At 50.7% G+C, this 14,599-nt stretch overlaps 1 protein-coding gene across 7 annotated transcripts; it reads right to left on the reverse strand.

Annotated features, from left to right (window-relative positions):
• Window positions 1–69: 69 nt before the first annotated feature.
• Window positions 70–8,183, reverse strand: EIF3D (eukaryotic translation initiation factor 3 subunit D). 7 transcript variants are annotated; one of them, XR_003990437.2, is made up of 15 exons: window positions 8,054–8,182; window positions 7,584–7,717; window positions 7,205–7,250; window positions 6,681–6,817; window positions 6,495–6,580; window positions 5,934–6,006; window positions 5,684–5,796; window positions 5,332–5,464; window positions 4,563–4,710; window positions 4,168–4,298; window positions 3,616–3,701; window positions 3,183–3,373; window positions 2,622–2,764; window positions 1,101–1,381; window positions 70–204 (listed from the first exon to the last, which is right to left on the reverse strand). XR_003990437.2 is itself a non-coding variant. In XM_030478532.1 (15 exons), exons 2-15 carry the CDS (start codon window positions 7,704–7,706, stop codon window positions 191–193), a joined length of 1,644 nt encoding a protein of 547 aa, XP_030334392.1. In that variant the 5' UTR covers window positions 7,707–7,717; window positions 8,054–8,183; the 3' UTR covers window positions 70–190. The 7 variants fall into 7 exon arrangements, 5 of the variants coding, with proteins under 5 accessions (XP_030334392.1, XP_030334390.1, XP_030334393.1 ...); XR_003990436.2 differs by having other exon boundaries at window positions 5,684–5,799; XM_030478532.1 differs by having other exon boundaries at window positions 3,244–3,373; window positions 8,054–8,183.
• Window positions 8,184–14,599: the final 6,416 nt, after the last annotated feature.

Here is a 14,599-nt window from a genome sequence, read left to right on the forward strand (position 1 = left end):
TAAAGGGGCAGGCGCCGCACGGGAGGGGACCCGGCGCGGGCCCCGGCCCCGCACACACGACACGGCAGCGACACTGAGCTAAAGTCACTTTATTGCCCTCTGCCCCGCCGCGCGATGCCGGTGCGGAACCGCCGGTGTGAGGGGACGGCGGGCCCCAGGCGCTGCTGCCTCCTCGGGCTGCCCGCGGGGTTCAGCTCTCTTCCTCTGGAAGAGAAGAGAGAGGAATGAAGCTATGCAGCTGGTGAAAGAATCCCCCCCCCCCGGCCAAATCTCTCGGCCAAGGAAACACCACAAAGAACAAGGGAAAAAAAATCAGGGATCCATCCCACCTCAGCGTGCCTGACACCCCCCCAAACTGGGCTGTCAGCCAACACCACACAGTTGGAACAACAGTGCAATTTACATTCCTGGACAAACGATGCAGAGACCTAAAATTCCATAATAAGAACTAAGTTTACAGCTCCCACCCCTGCAAGAAACACCCAAAATGGCTGGAAGATGTTTTGTGTATCACAGAAGCAAGACCTCTGGGTCAAATGGTTTCGCTGTTGCCGACTGGAGCACCACCAGGCCTCTGGAACTCCTCAATGACCTGCTAGTGAGAGCTCAGCTCCACCCGTTGCTTTATAGAAGCCTTCCCTGAGTCACCTCAGCCAGGCTTGGTCGCCGCGTGTTCTGAATGTGTTGACCTGGTCACTCCTGTTCCTAAAACTCTACAAACCCAAGATGCTGGCACCAGCAGAAATGGGCACCCACCCACTGCCCCTGATCCTGGAGCTGCTGAACAAAAGCCCAGGTTGTGCTCTGGGTCCTCTCCCCAACCCCTGCCAAACTGAGTCCTCACTCAGCATCCACATCAAGGCGTGACATCGGCCTTTCCAACGCTCTTTTTGCCTCCATCTGAGCTTTCCCAACATCACCCACAGCTGCTCCACAACTGGGTCCCATGCTCTGAACTGTGAGTTCTCCAGCCTCGCTCCTCTCCTGCCATTGCACTGGTCGGATCTCACCCTTTAGATTGGGTCTCCACCTCAGGTCACCCCTTTTCATCCAGACCATGTCATCTCTTAGAAGCATGAATCACCAAATTTGCTACGAACCTTCTTCCTCCTCCTCTTCCTCCTCATCCTCCTCATCTTCATCAGAGCTGAAGGTGCCATCAGGCAAGCTGTAGATCCGGATCACCTGCTTGTTGGGATCCTTGAGGATGAGGTACTTCCCCTCATCCAGCTTCATGCAGATGTCGATGACGCACCGCAGGATGCCCCAGGCATTCTCTATGCTCAGGTTAATCTGGCTGGCAAACTCATTTGGCTTGAATTGCTGCGTGCCCAAGATCACGTGGCGGGCAGAGTCCTTCACATGGTAACGGGACACGTACCTGGGGAGGGCAAGAGGAAACCAGAGGGACATCAGGAGATTAAGCCCAACCAGGAGAATGACAGCAAGAAAATCAGTGCCATCATCTTAGTTTTGTTTTCTGGGCTGAAAAATTCTAATACTCCCAACACCAAAAGCTAAGAGGATCTCCTGGCTTGTAAGCTGTCAATCAGTAGCGTACCTGGAATGCTTCCACCACCCCAAATCAGATGGGGTAGTACAGGAGATACAGCAGAATTTGTCCCACAGATAAAAATTAAGCAATAGCACGGTTAGCAGGGAGTCTGGAATTAAGCAGCTGCAAATGCATCAGTCCCATATCCAAGGACTGAACCTAGGACTGCAGAACCACCAGAACCGAATCAGCTAACTCCTCTTACTCATTACCCACAGCATGGACCCAGCTGATTTTAAGCTGGCAGTTCAAAACAGACTGTGGCCATACCCTATCTCCCAGCAGCAGGGCACTGAAGAGCTCGGTCAAATTCCTGAGAAGCAGCACAGTCCCTGCATTTATTTCCCTGTTGGCAATCTCGGCAAACAGCCTGAAAGCTGTGAAGGCCACCTGCCCATCACACAGAATCACAGAATTGTTTGGATTGGAAAGGACCTTAAGATCATCTAGTTCTAACCCCCCTGCCATGGGCAGGGACACATCACCCTGGACCATGTCACCCAAGGCCCTGTCCAGCCTGGCCCTGAACACTGCCAGGGATGGAGCATTTACCACTTGCTTAGGCAACCTGTTCCAGTGCCTCACCACCCTCACAGTGAAGAACTTCTTCCTTATATCCAACCTGAACTTCCCCTATTTAAGTTTAAACGCATTCCCCCTTGTCGTATCGCTCCAGTCCCTGATGAAGAGTCCCTGTCCGGCATCCTTGTAGGTCCCCTTCAGATATTGGAAGGCTGCTTTAAGGTCCATGCAGCTTCTCTTCTCCAGGCTGAACAGCCCCAATTATCATCCTAACCATACAAAGCTGCTTTGAAACGTTATCACAGAACACGTGCGAGGCCTCCCAAGGTCAGTCAGAGTGGGGGGTGCAGCAGCTGGATGCCGAGGGGAAAGAGCTCACACCAGGGCCCAGTGTGCTCATCGCAAACCTTCCCCTCCTCGCCATTCAAAACGTGGGGCAATATTACGACTACTCATTCTACAAATGGTTCACTTGGATGTATATACTGGGTTACAGCATGAGAAATGCACCTGAAAGATACTTGGTGTGAAAACCCCATCTTACCCGAGTTTAAGATACTCTGATCCAGCCAGCAGCGCGCAGCACGTCCAGCGGGCTAACTTGTAGCTGTTGTTTTTCAGCTCTGTGGCAATCACAGCTCCCCTCTGAGAGTCGAGCTTCTGGCGCCAGTCTACTCCATTGCAGTACTGAGAGAGGAATCAAAGTAAGGGTCAGCCTAAGAAGCCAGCAGCAGTCACCTCTTCTGCCACCTTGACATCACACAGGGAAGTTTCATGTCCACCTTACAATACCATGTGAGGGAATGCCAACAGCAACCTACAGGGAAAGCCCTTGCACTGGGAAAGGGAGAAATGTGAACAAGTATTGGCCAATGTTTGTGGCACTGGTTAGGAAGGGAAGTTTGTGAGGGAAGAGTTCATGGGAAGCATGGGAACAGACTGGCTACTGCGCTCAACACCTGGGACAAGAGGGTTCAAACCAGCTACCTCGCACCTGGAGGAGAACCCCACCAGCACTGCTTGTCCACCAAAGTCACACTCCTTTGGTGGAACATAACCACCTGGGGGGCACCACCAGATGTTTGTCTCATTTTGCCTGCTGTACCTGGCAGGTCAGGCAGCAGTGCAGCTGTTAGAGCTAGCTTTGGGATCCCGTTCTTCCTCACCCTGGAATCCCACTCGTTCAGCGTTTTGATGTTGATGAATGACACCTCTCCATTAGCTCCTGTCATCACTCCATCATGTTCACAGCGGACAATGAGATCTATATCATCTCCCAGCTTCCACCTTCGGTATCTGCCAACAAACAAACCAGCAGGTTATTTCTGACTCTCGTTCTCATCCAGATCAGATCCAAGTGCTCAGTGGATCTTTCCCCCTCTAAACTTTCCCCCTCTACCTGCTCAGTGTGAGAATATCCAGGCACCCCTCTCATAATAAAGCTTCTATCAATAACACTCTCAACCTGTTTTGCCACCGTATCATGCTGACATTCTGCCCCCTTGCCAAACCTGGGCTTCAGAAAGATATCAACACACCTATATGCAACAGACGCTACTTCATTTTTATCCATGTCATCCTCCACAAAGGGGTTTGGGTTGGGAAACTTATATTTCTCCTTTCCCTGCAGGAGAAAACAGAAAGGCATGTTAGAATTACAAAACCAAGGCAGCTCTACCCTACGGGATAAATATTCCTTTACGGCAACAGTAGCAGATTTCTCTTATATTCTATAGAAAAAGCTAAAATAGTAAAAGAGCTGATGAGAAGCCTCATCTTCACATCAGTCACTTTACTGTAACGAGTACTTCTATCGGCACTTTGGCTTCACTAAGTGTACTCAGAAGCCTGTCTGTTTCACCAACAGGAATCAGTTTCTTCTTTGTGGAATAGAGGTGAAAATCTTTCCACAACAAAGTCATGCTGCTCACGGCAAGTAATCCCACCTCTTCCAAGCCTGAAAGAGCATCAGTGTGATGTACTTAAGCCAGTTAGAATGCTTGTGTGCTGTATTACAGCAGCCTTAACAAAGCCTCCTCTTGAGGCTGTCTGAAGCACACACCCGATTACCCAGCACTGCTTGACCTTACCATCCTCAGGCACTGCTGGGAGAAGTTATGATTGATGTAGGTAGCTTCCATGGCAAGGTTGCGTGGAGAATTAAAGGAGTTGCCCTCTTCCTGTGGTGGTTCATTGGCTGTTTCACTCACTGTCAGGAGGTCTGGGAAGAGAATCAGATACCAGTGGTTATACTTGAGGGAATAACTACATCAGTTTCAGTGAGTCTCTAGCTTCACACTGGAGCAGATCAATATTGAAGTTACACCCACAGCCAGGCAAGTGTCCGGCAGTAATCACATTGTTCCAGGAGTCTCAGCCTCAACACTGAGACACCGAATAAACTCAAAAAAAAAAAAAAAAAGCATAAAGAAAACTAGACCCTTTAACTACTGTAACAGAAATTTCTTTCGTGACTTTTCCTTACCGAAATCTGAATTGTCCCTCTTGTCAAAGAAAAGCTTGGATCCAACCCTCTGGACAATGATGTCCCAGGAATAGACGGAACGAGTGCAGCTCATCAGTGTGGCCAGGATGGCATCTGTGGCAAATACATTCCCTTGGGTCTTGGCCAGCTACAGACATAGGAAGAAGAGAAAACTGTTTCAGCAACGAGAACAGACAACTCCTCCCTTCCCCAGCAAGGATGAGAAGAAATTAATGATCTAGTTTGCTAACACTTTTCCCGTGCTGAGGAAGCTACACTGGTAGGTACACCATCAACTGCTAGACAAAGCATGAGGTACTACCCAGCAATGCAGGCCAACCCTCACCAAAACAAGGAAAAAAGTAAGAAACCTATTACAAAATGTGAATTCTGTCAGGAAGAAGCATGGCTCCTCCTTCCTGATCAGGTCACAGACATCTCCGAGCCTTCTTCATCTCCAAAAGCAGAAACCTCAAGAACCAGATCTCTGACACGGAAGTTCCTTCCCAACTTAGCTCAAGCACCGGTCTGGTTGCTGTTCCAGAATGGCATCTTTTCCTTGTTGTCCAGTATTCCTACTTTTGTATTAATCTAGCTCTGCCTTGGACCTAAGAAAAATAATGCTACTGGCTAATGCTTCTATGCCTTTGCAAGCTTCGGGATGTGGAATTTTTCTGCCCTTAACTTTGGTCTGACGGTGTCAGCTGGTCTCTCACAACAGCACATGCTGAGAAACACACTACTGGGTTTTAGGAACCAGTAAACGTACCTTTCTGATAACTGGATCATCAGTAGTAGTGACGGTATGGAAGATACGCTTAATGCTCCTCAGTAGCTTCTCATTCCTTGTTGTGATGCGGTCGAAGGCTTTGTCATAGTATTCCAGGGCTCCACAGCACTCTCTGCAAAGGTAAGAGGAAGACCACCTTGATACCCCAACTACAGATACCAACACCCACAAACCGCACAGGACTGAAGGGCCTGTTGCCTGCTTCATTACCTCCCCCTGCTTTGCATACCTCAGTGGCAACACTGGACTAGGCCAGGAGACCCTTTCCCTCTTGCTTTCCGAAAATCCAGTCAGTTCAAGAAGCAGGCAAACAGCTGTTTTAGGAACTCACATGTCCTGTGGCTCTGAAACCTCCAGGTAGCGCATCTTCATCAGCCGAGGGAAATCCATCTCTTCCTTCACCTCCCAGTCACTGCGAACTTCCACAGAGGAGTCACGAGGCTTCTGCTGTGCAGCCAGAGGCAGGACAGATAGAGAGAAGCAGAGACACAGCATATCAGGATTCATGCAAGAGGAGGTGCCCTGTGAGCACAGCCAGAGCAACCAAACCATTACAGGGGGCAGAAAGCTTGTTAGTGTACCTGTGATTTTTGGTCCCATTTCTGCCTCACCCCAAACTGCTTCTGAAACTTCTTTTGCAGGCGTAAACGATCTCTAAAATGACAAATATGAGAAAAGACATGAAGAGAAATTCACAATTCCTGTGTGCCACAACCATTCCTATATTTCCAAATTACCACCAGAGGAGCAGTGCTTTTAGGCACCGAGCCACTGAAACATTTGCTGAGCTGTCTGTTGATCAAGACGCCCCAGGCGTTAAAAGCTCTGCTCTTTATTCTGAGCAGCTCTTTAAGCATTTTCATCTCTAAAGACTGCAATGCAGTTTTCAGAATGCTCTGCTTTAAAACACCCCATTTACTTCCTAAATACAACTAAAACATTCTCCTAAATTCTTAGATAGCACCTTGAAATCCATGCTTGTAACTACCGCTGGCATCAGCGCAATGTTGAACTGGAAATACCCTGAATTTCTTCCCTGCTGTTTGATCCAGTGGGTTCTGTTACAGCAACTTCCTAAATTTATCAACAGTATGTTCACACGCTCCAGTCCAAGTTTGGTACATTCCTATCTGCAGCCTCACCTCTCCTTCTGCTTGGCACTCTTTGGCAGCGTCTGCATGCTGAACTGCAGCATGTTCCGACGGTCTTTGTCTCTCCGAAGGTTCCTCTGCAGAAATGAAGGAAACAAAAGGAAATAACATTTTAGTTGCAAAATCACCCTGTGCCACTGAAGCTCACCTTTGAGCCTGTTTCTGACAACACGTTACCTGCGCAAACCGCATCCGATTCCTCTGGTATGCGGTTTTCTGTGTCCGAGCTGTATCCACCAGCTGGAAGCTCGTCTCATCCTCCTCGTGGAAATATGCATATTGGCTTCCGCCACCAAACTGAGATGAATACTTGTCTGGAAATAAAACAAAGCATCGTGACACCAGCTTCTAGAAAAATCCCTGACGCTTTGCCCCCTTCTCCCCCAAAATTCCTTCCAACTGCCTTTACTTAGGATGCATAAATCAGGACTCCGGTCTTACGCCAACATGTTTCTGCCCTTCCAAGCCTCCCCGAGAAGCCATGAGGCAGTACGAAAATGAGGAGTAAGCCCTAAGGATAGGGAGAGCCCCACAGAGCTCTCCCAGCAAGGGTGAGACACGCTGCCTAATTTGGGTAGCCTCTCTTGCTGAGCTGTGCAGGTAACCACCAGAGCGGGTGCGAGACATGAAAGCATGAAGGACGCTTGAAGAAAACCTGGTAGGAAATAAGTCATGAGGAGCAGCCACCAGACAACACGTACTTGTGTATCTTTTATCCTGATACGTAGCTCCTGTCCAATCAGCCACCTAAGAACAAGCATAAACAGTCAAAATAAGTATTACCTTTCAAAGTATGTATGACCATTCCCCCCACCTCCGGCTTTATATAGGCAGGACTTCAAGCAGCAGAAGCAAACACTTCTGCATGCTCCAGAACTAATCCTTTCAATTCCCACCTCCCCTCGCCAGCCCTGCTCATCGGCCACAACTATGCTAAATGGTAGGATGTGCTGCGAAGGGTGTCACAAGAGCAGCCATGGTAGGAAGAAAGCAGAAGGCGGAGGCAGGCTGCAGAGATGGGAGGGCAGGAGGCACCCAGGGCTCGCTCAGCACCCAAGGCGCTCTGCACGCCGGAGGTACCTTTCCCAGGCGGTCTCCTTTACTGAAGGGCTGGTAGGGCATGTCCCGGAACTGCTCGGGCACGGCGCAAGGGCCCCAGCCCGAGGGGTTGTCCTGGATCACGGGTGTCACGAACTTCGCCATGGTTTAAACTTCTAAAGGGAAGAAAAGGCAAACCCCCCCCACCCCAAACCTTCAGCTGCCGCACGGCCAGCCCCGCCGCACCCCGTCACACCCGCTGCAACGGGCCACCGCGGACCACGGCCTTGCCCCGGCACAGGCCAGGCCGGCAGCCGGTCCCGCACCGAGCCGAGCGGCAAGGGCGGGCCGGGGAGCCCCGGCGCTGTGTGAGGCAGGGTGGGGAGGGGCCGGAGCTAGGCCCCACCGGAACTAGCGGCAACGCCGGGGCGGGGCCGGGGGTCCCGGCGCCCGCGGACGGGTGCCGGTAGGACAGGAGGGCGGCCCCAGGCCGTCCCCAGCGCTCCCCTCACCTGCGCGGCCCCCTCACGGCCCCGATGGCACCGGATGCGGCGGCGGCGGCGGGCGATGAAGGAGGCCTGCGCGGCCCCGACCCGCCTCTTGCGCGACAGCAGTGCCGCCGAGCGCCGCTGTCGTAAAAGCGAAAGAACCCTACCACAACCAAACGTATAGGAGCAGAGCGGCGCTGCCGTAAAGCGTCCGCTTAGAGCACGCAGTACGACGCGGCCATAGAGCTGCAGGACGGGCGGGCTAGAGAAGCCGCAGCGGGTGCGAGCGCCCCCAAGGACGGGTTCCGCCGGTGGCGGACACGGGTGTCCGCGTCCCGGGGGTGCCGGAGGGGCCGGCGGCGCTGGGGAGCTGCGCCCCATGTGGCGTGTGCCCCGGTCGGGTCGGTCCGTCTCCTGGTTCCTTGTGCCTTCTGTCGTGACGGTGTCACTCGCTGGAGTTTTGCTCCCTCTTAATTACCGCTCAACGGCAAAAGTGTGTAGGAGTGGGAAGAGAGTGATGTTAATGGTAGTAAATGTGCCCCGTCGATTAAAAAGCTTTGTTTTGGCGTTTAAGTACAAAAGCTGTGGCTGACACATGACAAAACCATTCAGTTTGTATCTGGCTGTTACAAAGAGGAAGAAAACATTGATTTTGGTGTCTGCTGGAAGCACGGCAGCTCAAACAGGCGATGGCGAGGTGTCAGAAACGTCTTCTCCAGCAGAAACAATGATTAAGCTTCATAGAAACATGGAACTTCTCTTGGCAGAAGTAGTTATTTCCAAGGCCAGGTTGGATGGGGCTTGGAGCAACCTGCTCTAGTGGAAGGTGTCCCTGCGCATGGCAGGGAGTTGGAACGGGATGAGCCTTAAGGTCCCTTCCAACACAAACCATTCTATGATATCGATGATATCAATAAAGCCGTGTGTCAGGGCAGGAAACATGACTTAATGCCGTGTCCCTTAATTTTCACACAGACACAGCCTTTTGAAAGAAAAACACATTCCAAGCTATACGATGATTTTCTAGAAAAGCAGGTAACTTTTCAGTTTGTAGCTGTGTGATCATTCAACTGACTTTGTGTTTTAGAGGTTGTTACGAAATGCTTGACTTTGAGAGGTAAAGATGCACAAAGAATGGGAATTGCAGTTGCCCTCACTGCATTCGCAGCATGGCATTTGGGGTTTTGCATTGTCCCCCTGGCTTTCCTTGACCTGCTGGAGGGGTTATCTAGCACTAGAAGTTAGGATTCAGCCCTATGGCCCCTCTGGGAGACCATGAACCAGTGATTTAAGACAGCATGTGCCTCAGATCGCTGTCGCTGGCATTGGGACAGTATTTCTTCTCAGAGAGTGAGGACAATAAATCACAGATGTTCACATGCCAGAGTGATTGAAGTTTCCTCTGCCCCTAAAAGCAGCAGGATCTAGTTTACAGATCTCTTCAGCTCAGAGGCTAAAATCTAACTCTTTAGATAATTTTATTGGGTATCTTTTACCTAAGAAGAGTCTAGATCAATATTTTCCAGGCAGAGAGGTGTACATTTTCTTCTTCATTTACCACTTGTAATTCCTCCTAGAGAAAGAACTGAAGCCGCAGCAGTCTTTGCTTTGCCAAGACACCCTGCCATTAATCAGAAGTGGGATTATTAAAGCACTTTTCCCTGCTAGCAAAAAAATCCACTTATAGAAATACAGTTTATAAAATGCAATTTGTAACTGTCTCACCTAAATAGCCCTTTTGGAGACAAACATCATTAGTGCTGGAACTGCCTTGCCGGTTGCTGGCAGTGGCTCAGTGCAATCCCAGCTCCACGTAACCCCCGCAGCACCCATCCCTCACCCTCCTGGACTAATCGGGCTCAAAGGGACTGTTGATGGTGATAAAAAGAGTGAGAAGTTCTGAAGAGAAAATTGGAGTAAGGAATTAATGAAGAGAAGCAATGACAAATAGACTGATAATCCACAATCCTTTCCTTTCCGTGGCTTCCTCTTTGCTCCCGAGCCTGTGTAGATGCTTACAAGAGAATGTAATGCTGCTTCTATGTCCCAGAGATGACAGATCATGTGCAATTTGGGCTTAGCCCTTCAAACTACCTTTTCTGGGGTCAGAGCTGGGTATAGGCATGGGCCAGAGGAGAGAGTGTGTGTAGGGAGTGACTGGTGTGGGATAAATGCTCATCTGGGCACAGACACAACCTTCTGGTTTCTCATCAAGGACAAGAAATGATCTAAGACAAAAACCCAATGTTGAAGCAGATGAGATTTGCTGCCCCATTTAGGTCAAATTTACTGGAAGAGGGGAAGGAACGAGTATGCCTCACTTTCTGCTTCATGCCAGGCACTGCACCTCCTGTATCCTGCAGCGTGCTGCAGCCAGGGCCCCTCTCACCCCTGCCACAAGTGTTTCACCACCCAGCCTCTAGCTTTCGTTAAAGGCACGTGAGATACGTTGTTTCCCGGAAAAGTACTCAAAATACACTTGCTTGCAATCATTTGATCCTTGATCCATAATTTCAGTTCATCAGTTAATTAGTCACTTAATCAGTTAATAAGGCTAATCACTCTTCCCTGGAAGATGTTCATGAGAAGAGCCAGGATAAATTGCTCCCATCTGTTTTTCTGTTCTTGTCTCCCACTTCACTGTTCCTGGTCCCTGTGCTGGTGTTAGAGCCATAAAAGAGGGACTCATTCCAGCTCCGTGGCTGTTCCAGTCCACTAAACTTTCACCACCATCAGCCTCCACCATCGTTTGTGGTTTGTTGGAGACCTGTTGCTCTGCGAGCTGGCTCTGCATTAAGCAGCAGGCTCCTCCTGCTGAATGAAGACAATATGCAGCTCAGCTGGTGTTGCCAAAGGTTTGCCAAGTTTAAATGAAGGAAAGCAAGCCCAAGTACCCAACCCGTTAGGGGCCTTTCACAGAAAATAGATCCCTTTTGCCTTGACCAAAGATGCCTTGGAAAAACCTTGAGGCAGGGGTTGCTTTCCAGCTTGTGTGACTGTATTTCCACTCAAAGAGGCAGCTGAGGATTGGAAGACTAATGTTCACATTAAAACACTATTTTCCAGTAGTTCCTTTTCTCGTTCTTACAACAAATGCATCAGAAACAGCCAGCTGGGTTCTTTTTCCTCACTAAGGAACAAGCACACCTTATACCTGTGCCATATGCTTAGTCTCCACTGCCTCATGCTTCTTGGCAAACCCAGAAACCAAGTGAAATAGTCTTCAGTCTTAATGCCTTCCCCCTGCAGGGAAACCTGACCTTTACAGACCTCTTCAGGTCAGACTCTTCTTCCAAAGTCATCATCATTGTCTTTAAACAGCAGAGTTCACTGCTGGCTCCTGGGCTCTCATTGCAACCAGCCTTGGCTGTATATGAACTGGCTTCTGCCACAGAGCAGTGCTCGCACACTGGGAAGCCCTCCGTCCTTCCCTGGCTTTCTTCTTCTCATCCCATCTTTCCTGTCATGCTTTTATTTGCCTTTTCAGTCTGCTGTTCTCTCAGGCCATGTGCTTCGCTGTGATGTGTGGCCTCCTTTCCAGTGCCTTCATCCCTCTCCTGGAGGCTGGACTATAAACCTGCCCTCCTTGTGTGGCAGCTTTTTTTGAGAAATGCTTGACTGGATTTTTGGGAACCCTGTCTTTCTCTGAATTAGTGCTGTCTCTTGCTTGGCTTTGATTGTTTTTATCACCAGTGTCAGATCTCTCCCAAGTCTTCTGTAGCTTTGACCGTCAGGGCCTGGACCACGTGTATCATCGAAGAGGCAGCATGTATTATGCTCCGTTCTCATCCTCAGCTGCTCTTTCCAGAGCTGTAGAAGGAGCCTGGGTCCAGCTGTCTCCCCGCAAACTGTCAGCAAGATTGCCTCCTTTGATCTGCACTCAGCGCTGGATTTCATCCCAGCAGCCAACAGGCTAATTCCACACGTTTCTTCTACAAAGCTCAATTAGAGCAGCTGGTGCCGGCAGTGTCCCTACTGGCTCCGAGCCTGCAGAAGGAGAAGAAGGCTGGTGCAGTGGCTGGGGTATGAGCTTGGGAGTGCACAGGCTGAGCTGCAATCCCTGCTCTGTGTGCTGTCTTCCAGGCCACCCCAGTAAACCTCCCCAGTGGGAGCTTGGCATCTCTGTGCTGTGCAGGGAGGGACAACATTTCGCTGCCTCACCAGAGGAGATACACATTAGAGATTTAAGCTGTTATGGTGATGGGGAACTGTGTCAACAGAGGAAGAAGCAGGTCACAGCTGCTGCATTGGGGAAATGCTGCGTAGATCCAGCTGGACCAACAGCGGGGAAGAAGATGGGGTCCAGGGTGATGGAGGATGACAGACTTCTCAGTACTGAGTTAGTGGTTTGCTTTTCAGCTGCGGGAGCCCTGCTCTATGCCCTGCAGTTCGTCAGTCTCTGAGTTATATTCAGCACTGAACTGAAAAGGATCCTGGTGTGTGTGAACAGAACCACAGGCAACATGGGCTTTCTTTACAACGGCCCCTGTCCTGCACAGGAAGGTCCACAGTCATTTCCTTCAACATCGTCAGTGTTATGGTAACCTCTATGAAAAATCAGAATCTTCTGGGGCTAATAATGCTCTCCTCATGCTCCTGCCTGGCTGGTCCCTTCTCTGGAAAGCTTGCTGTTTATATCAGCCAGGTAAAGAGGCCTGAGCATGACACTGGGAGGCAGAAAGAAAGTCTTACCATAGAATCATATGATCATAGGATCATAGAATCATAGAGTGGTTTGGGTTGGAAAGGACCATAAAGATCATCCAGTTCCAACCCCCCTGCCATGGGCAGGGACACCTTCCACTGGACCAGGTTGCTAAAAGCCCCATTCCACCTGGCCTTGAACACTGCCAGGGATGGGGCAGCCACAACTGAGCAACCCGTTCCAGTGTCTCACCACCAATGTCTCATAGTGAAGCATTTTTTTCTGCATGTCTAATCTAAATCTCCTCTCTTTCAGTTTAAAGCCATTCCCCCTTGCCCTATCACTACATGCCCTTGTAAAAGGTTTCTCTCCAGATTTCTTGTTGGCCCCTTTAGGTACTGGAAGGCTGCTATAAGTTCTCTCCAGAGCCTTCTCTTCTCCAGGCTGAACAACCCCAACTGATTTCTGCTTACTGAGCAGAGTTGAACCCCATTTGCCCAAGACACAGTTCTCAAGGCAGTAAGGAGTCAAATGCAGATGCTACCTATGTATAACATGCTGTTCCTCTCCCAGGGTCTCTCCTGAAAGTCCCTGACAAAAGAGAACAGCAGTAAAGGACACAGCAGCCCAGCCAGTCCATGTTTGCCATTCCTTTCCCTGCTCCTCGGTAAGTCAGAGACAGGGCTGGCCGACACGCTTGGCCGGGAACAAATGTGCCTCTTGGGGTACAGGGACTGTGGAGCCTCGGGGCTATTCCTTCCTCTCCTCTTGAGCAGATTTCAGCGCCATCTGCTCTCTTCTGTCTTTGGAGGAGTCAGCCGGGTGCTTTTGTCCCTTCTGGCAAAGCCGTGCTGCGTATGTCCCCCATCGGGCATCAGGCACCTCGAGGCAGTGGAAGGGATGCGCACTCTCAGCCTCGCTCCAGAAAGCTCCCACTGCAGCAGCCCAAGGTCTTTCTTTCACTCCTTTTCCCGCTCCAGAGCTTGTCCTTCTGGATAAGGCACTTCCCAAGGTCACAGCTGATTCCCAAGGTTGGGTCCAGGCTTTGTTGTGGCCTCTGCAGGAGGGGATGGGAAGGGTCTGGCACTGGGAAGGCTTCTCTCCTTCGCTGCACCACTCACTCCCCAGAAGGGTCCAGAAGCAGCGCCAAGCCCTTGGGTGAGAGCAGCAGGGGCAGGAGGAGATGTGGGGCAGCCGTGGGGCTCTCTGACTGGGAACTGCTCTGTGGGATTGCTCTTTTCTCTGCATGCATGAAGCATGTCCCCACTAAACACTGCTGGATGATGCCTGGCCTGGCACCAGCAGGAGACCAGATTTAGAGGAGAGGTGGGGAGGTTTGCTGATGGCAGGTGCCTTGCTGGGACATGCTGCCTCCAACCTCATGACCATGCCAAGCTCAGGGTTGAAAGCTTTGTTGTCTGCCCTCATCTCCTAAAATTATACCTGCCCCTGATATGTATATACCTGGGACCTGCTGGAGCCTGTCCTGGGTGGGAGTGAGCTGAACCCTCATGTGCAGTTATGTTGTTAGGACCTCTTGGAGCTTTGCTGCTGGAAGGAGAGGGGGAATAAGGGGAAGCAAGAGGTGAGGAGCCCTGGCAGACTGGAAATGGTCCCAGCCACTCCTCTGCACCAGTGGTACACCGGCCAAGCGATGTGTCCCATGGGAGCTGTGTGGCTGCTCCAGTTCCTGAATAGTGAGGCTTTGAGATGCGGCTGCTGTGCTGAGCTCATCCCACGGGATGGCACTGCCTGCTCAGGAATGGGCAGGCAGGCCGGTGCTCCTGGCAGGCATAAATTCAGCAAATTAAACGGTGGTGGCAAATTTTGATTGACAGGTCCCTAGAGAGCAAAGTCCCCTGTTTTCTTCATCCCTGAGGGGATCAGAAGCAGCAGGAGGAGCAGCAGCAGAGAAAACCCTTTCT

Source organism: Strigops habroptila, chromosome 3 (assembly GCF_004027225.2).
Source record: "Strigops habroptila isolate Jane chromosome 3, bStrHab1.2.pri, whole genome shotgun sequence".
Lineage (NCBI taxonomy): Eukaryota > Metazoa > Chordata > Aves > Psittaciformes > Psittacidae > Strigops > Strigops habroptila.

What these genes read in the sequence shown, in the direction of transcription:
- EIF3D (XM_030478530.2), bottom strand. Translation starts at nt 7,706, where the DNA reads ATGGCGAAGTTCGTGACACCCGTGATCCAGGACAACCCCTCGGGCTGG. An exon ending in AAGGAGACCGCCTGGGAAAG is followed by an intron (nt 7,251 to 7,583) that starts GTACCTCCGGCG and finishes GCTTGTTCTTAG; the next exon opens with GTGGCTGATTGGACAGGAGC. An exon ending in AATGGGACCAAAAATCACAG is followed by an intron (nt 5,800 to 5,933) that starts GTACACTAACAA and finishes CTGGCTGCACAG; the next exon opens with CAGAAGCCTCGTGACTCCTC.